Source organism: Chondrus crispus, genomic scaffold, assembly GCF_000350225.1.
Source record: "Chondrus crispus Stackhouse genomic scaffold, scaffold_14, whole genome shotgun sequence".
NCBI classification, from domain to species: Eukaryota; Rhodophyta; class Florideophyceae; order Gigartinales; family Gigartinaceae; genus Chondrus; species Chondrus crispus.
In genome coordinates, this window is record NW_005179015.1 from 278,223 (window position 1) to 282,542 (window position 4,320).

The 4,320-nt window shown below is 61.4% G+C and overlaps 4 protein-coding genes across 4 annotated transcripts; 1 reads left to right on the forward strand and 3 right to left on the reverse strand.

Annotated features, from left to right (window-relative positions):
* Positions 1 to 468: 468 nt before the first annotated feature.
* On the reverse strand, positions 469 to 699 carry CHC_T00002477001 (hypothetical protein). Its single transcript, XM_005713734.1, has one exon. The coding sequence runs from the start codon at positions 697 to 699 to the stop codon at positions 469 to 471; it is 231 nt and encodes a 76-aa protein (XP_005713791.1).
* Positions 700 to 721: 22 nt separating this feature from the next.
* CHC_T00002478001 (hypothetical protein) lies at positions 722 to 1,155 on the reverse strand. The gene is made up of 2 exons (XM_005713735.1): positions 1,048 to 1,155; positions 722 to 1,006 (listed from the first exon to the last, which is right to left on the reverse strand). The coding sequence occupies exons 1-2, from the start codon at positions 1,153 to 1,155 to the stop codon at positions 722 to 724; spliced, it is 393 nt and encodes a 130-aa protein (XP_005713792.1).
* A 388-nt stretch (positions 1,156 to 1,543) lies between these two features.
* Positions 1,544 to 2,515, reverse strand: CHC_T00002479001 (hypothetical protein). The gene is made up of 4 exons (XM_005713736.1): positions 2,256 to 2,515; positions 2,100 to 2,151; positions 1,747 to 1,995; positions 1,544 to 1,651 (listed from the first exon to the last, which is right to left on the reverse strand). The coding sequence occupies exons 1-4, from the start codon at positions 2,513 to 2,515 to the stop codon at positions 1,544 to 1,546; spliced, it is 669 nt and encodes a 222-aa protein (XP_005713793.1).
* A 377-nt stretch (positions 2,516 to 2,892) lies between these two features.
* On the forward strand, positions 2,893 to 3,996 carry CHC_T00009160001 (TPR domain containing protein). Its single transcript, XM_005713737.1, has one exon. It carries the CDS (start codon positions 2,893 to 2,895, stop codon positions 3,994 to 3,996), a length of 1,104 nt encoding a protein of 367 aa, XP_005713794.1.
* The last annotated feature ends 324 nt before the right edge of the window (positions 3,997 to 4,320 follow it).

The window sequence follows — 4,320 nt, forward strand, 5'->3', positions numbered from 1 at the left end:
ATAAGAAGGAAAAAGAGGCTAGGAATTTTCCTAAGCGTAGAGCTCACGCCAGAACCGTAACAAAAGGAGGCACTTGTCGTCCAGATTTGAACCACGGGCTCAGGATCAATCAGGACACTTGTCCACGTGTAAACTTCGTGCATGCTATTTAAACCCGGCAAGGCTTATGCCTCGACGACGCAGCCGCAATACGTCGACAATGAATTGCTTCTCACAAGGGCTCCCCAAGGACAGTGTGGCGATGACGTCACAGAGAAAGGGGAGAGAGACGGTGGGAAGAGGAGGCAGGCGAGGGCAAGAAATCCAAAGAGTGAAAATAATGCCATGAGGGGGGTCGTGGGATGTCGGGCGGAGGCGAAAGGAGGCGAGGGCGGGTGAAGGCGGCAAAGTGAAAATATGAGGCGCTTTGAAGGACTGGGCGGACTGGGCGGAATTGCGCTGGCGCCAAAACCGACGCTCGATGCGTGTTTACCGCTCGGGATCTATTCTTCTTACAGCGAGATCACGGTGTAAGTAAACGTGGAACCGTGGACACGTGTACAGAAGGAGGGGTGTGGAGCATCTGATGTGCGCGTGGACTACAGAATCCGCGCCCACAACTATCACCACAACTATCACTGTTGTACCGTAGTTTACCTGAGAGGGGGCCCACCCATGCGTTCCTTGTTTACCACACATACCCTTGAAGGGTACGTACATACTCCACAGCTAGTGAGGTCAGCTACGCCTTCAACCCTGCCTCACCCCACCTTCGATGTCGCGCCCTTCCGAAACGGCGGTCCCCGTCCGTACGCGTCTGCAGGACCTCCCCGTCGACATCCTTCTCCTCATCTGCGACGTGCTGCCGTTGCGGGACCTGCCGCCGCTGTCGCAAGCCTCGCGCCTCTGGTCGCGCCTCATCCACCACCGCGTGTACCCGCGTCGCGTCGCCTCCCTGCTCGGCGTGCGCGCCGTCCGTCTCGAGCTCCCGCCTGGCCCCGCGCTTCTGCCCCCGTCCATGCGTCCCCTCGACCCCACCCCACGCTTCTGGCCCGCCTTCGTCCCGACCCTCGCCGCGCACCGCGCCCTCCGCACGCTCCACGTCTGCGTCCCGCTCTCGCGCACCGACTCGGTCAACTCGCTCGCGCTCGAGTTTGACGTCTCGCGCGCCGACATCTTTCACACAAACGCCCTGCTCAACGATTCCCACCTCGCGTGTCGCACGCATCTCTACCTGCCGCTCCTCGACGACGACGCCGTCCGTAGAGCCACGGGCCGTCCCACGGCGTCGCAGGCCCCCATCCTGGTGCGCGACCTGGTTTTGAAAAACAAGCACTTTTTCGTCGTCGACTTTCGCACCGTGCCGCAGCTCTACCCGCACCAACAGCAACACGCCGCCGGTGCCCGCCGCCAGACTTACGTCCGACAGTTGGTCGTCAAGCTCATCGCAAAGGGGCTCGCTGTCCACGAGGACGAGGTCAGGTTTTACCTCGACGACAACAATTTTGACGTCGCCGCTGCTTACAAGCAACTCCTCCGCGACCACCAATTCTCCCCGTGAACACTACCGCTCACTCGACTTGGCCCGTCCTCGATACGAAGCCCGCAAACGAACCGGCTGCCGAAAGTTCGTCTCCAGCTCCGGCTTTGCCGCGCGCAACAACCGCCCATTCTGTCACAAATGTGAAAACAACAACCCCCATGGTCAGCCTCTCACCACATTTTCTACTTTTGCTTGTGCTCGCCTGCGCTGGCGAGAAAACTTACCTCTGCACTATAGGCGACATGATAGTGTGAGAGCGACCTGTTGAGGCGCTCGACAAACCGGCTCGGCATGACCACCGTGCTCTGGTACATGGCGGCGAAGAAGATGACTGTCGGGGCAATCCCCAAAAGCGCCCACGCAAACCACAGGCGCATTGACTCTTGCGTCTCGCGAGGGGCAGACTCGGTCAGCTTTTGCCGCAGACGCCATGTCCAGTAGGCCGAACTCGCGATAAGCAGCCCGACCACCACCTGCGTTGTCGCAACAAGCCATTAAACAGAGGTTGTCAGATTATGCTCAGTGACGGCGATTTGACACCAGTTGCATTGTAGGTAGAGCGAAGGGGGGGGCTTACCAAGTAACGGCGGCGGAGCTGCCGGAGCGAGTTGACAGACTTGCCAAGGTTCCTGCGGCCATAGATGATAGAGGCGGTTAGCGATTTTGAGTGTGAGTGGCATGAATAATTGCGTGCTTTCCCCCTGGCGTGGAGCAAGGGCGCCGTCTCTCGTACCGTTCAAACAAGCGGATGTCCTGCAGCTGCGTAGCGGGGTCGAGCGGCGGAGCCTTGCCCTGGCTCGAACTGGAGCCAGACGGCGAACGCTGCATGCTGCTCAGTGCGGCCTGTCTCAAGGACAGTTCTTCTACTCGGTCGAGCGGCTGCTGCGCCGCTACCTTGACGTTCGCGCACGGGGGCGGATGTCCGGGGGGGGGGGGGGGGGAGGATGCTGATGGCGGTGGTGAAGAAGAATGTGGATGCAATGATGCTTGCATGTACGGGGACTGGAAACCGCGTGTGCGGCCTGCTGATAATTTAGGAAATTTTAGGGCGGATACCGTAGCTACACGTACTGGATTGGGCGCGAACGGGCTCCAGTCGGAGCCCGGCTTATATCAGTCACGATCGTTTCCCCCCGAACATACCGTACATTTCTCGCCCGCATTGTCTCCGCGATTTGCCGGCCGAGAGCAAGGGAGAGCTAGCGCGGCCGACGACAATTGGAGAAGCGATCAAGGGCGCGATGGAGGACGAGCGGTGGCTGATGATGGCCGTGCTGGACCACCTGCAGCGCGCGCAGTCGCGCGACGACGTGCAGAAAGCGGCGGTGCAGGAGGCGATGTTCGCCATCTCGAACGCGTACGCGCTCAACATGCACAACGCGGCGACGCGCGAACGATACCCTCTGAACGGGCTTGCGTTGCCGGACGTGTACAAGGCCGGGCGCGAGAAGCTGCTCGCGGGGGCGGGCGGTACGGGCGGGGGCGCGGCCGAGGTCAAAACACATCAGGAGCGTGATGTCGGGTTTGACAAGTTTCTTAAGAGAATCAAGGAGACGACGGCGGTTTTTAAGGGCGTCGAGGAGGGCAGCGAAGAGTATGAGAGAAGGGTAGAGAGGGCGAGACAGAAGTACGACGCGAAGGTGAGAGGGAAGAGGGGGGATCGAGGGGTGGTGGGGAGTGCGCAGGCGAGTGCGACGGCGCGTGCCGTAGCAAGTGGCACAGCGAGTGCGACGGCAAATGGGGAGCGGAGCGTGGAACGTAGCGGGGAATCGCTCGGGGAGGCCAGCGCTGAGGACAAGGAGCGCGCAGAGAAGCTCAAGGCGGATGGCAACGCGATGCTGAAGGCGAAGAAGTATAGCGAGGCGGACGCGTTGTACACGCAGAGCATCGAGTTGGACGGGAGTAACGCGGTGTACTACAGCAATCGGGCGGCAGCCAAGCTGCATTTGGAGCTGTACATGGAGGCCGTGGAGGACTGCAAGAAGGCGATCGCGCTCGACGCGACGTTTCTGCGGCCGCGGGAGAGGCTGGCGGCGGCGTATCGACTGCTGGGGATGGCGGACAAGGAGACGGAGACGCTGCGCGCGGCGCAGGAGCTGGCGCCGAGCAACGGCGCAATCGAAAGACAGCTCGGGGAGGCGGAACGGAGGCTCGGAGGTGGCGCGGGTGCTGGCGGGGTGGGGATGGGCGGTATGCAAGGGATGGGCGGTATGCAAGGGATGGGCGGAGGGATGGACGGAGGGACGGGCGGAGGGATGGGCGGGTTGCAGGGGCTGCTGGGTGGTATGGACCCCGGGATGATTAACAACATGGCGCGGGCCATGGGGATGCCGGACGGGGCGGTGGAGTCTTTTCTCAACTCGCCGATGGCGGGGCAGGTGGGTGAGATGATGCGTAATAACCCGGGGATGATGCAGGAGGCGATGCGAAGTATGATGGGGGGAGGACGCGGGGGAGGAAATGGGACGGGATAGAGACTGAAGAAAGAGAGTGGGGCGAGTACGAGTACAGGTAGAGTAATCCAGATGGTAGCAGGACACACCTCCGACGTGTCACGCTGGCAGAGGCCATGACCAGCAACCCACAGATTGGCGCCGCCCCATTGGCTGTCTGTCCGCCCCGCGGCCCGCCGGTCCACACACAGCCCCTCCCCACCCGCCATGACAACACAAGATTATTCCTCCTCGCACCGGGTTCCCCCCACCCACACCGGTCCCCGCGTGCTCGCCAAGGACACTGGCGGTATTGTCCGATAATACATCCCTCGCTATCGGAGTTGAACACGGGGACTCCAACAA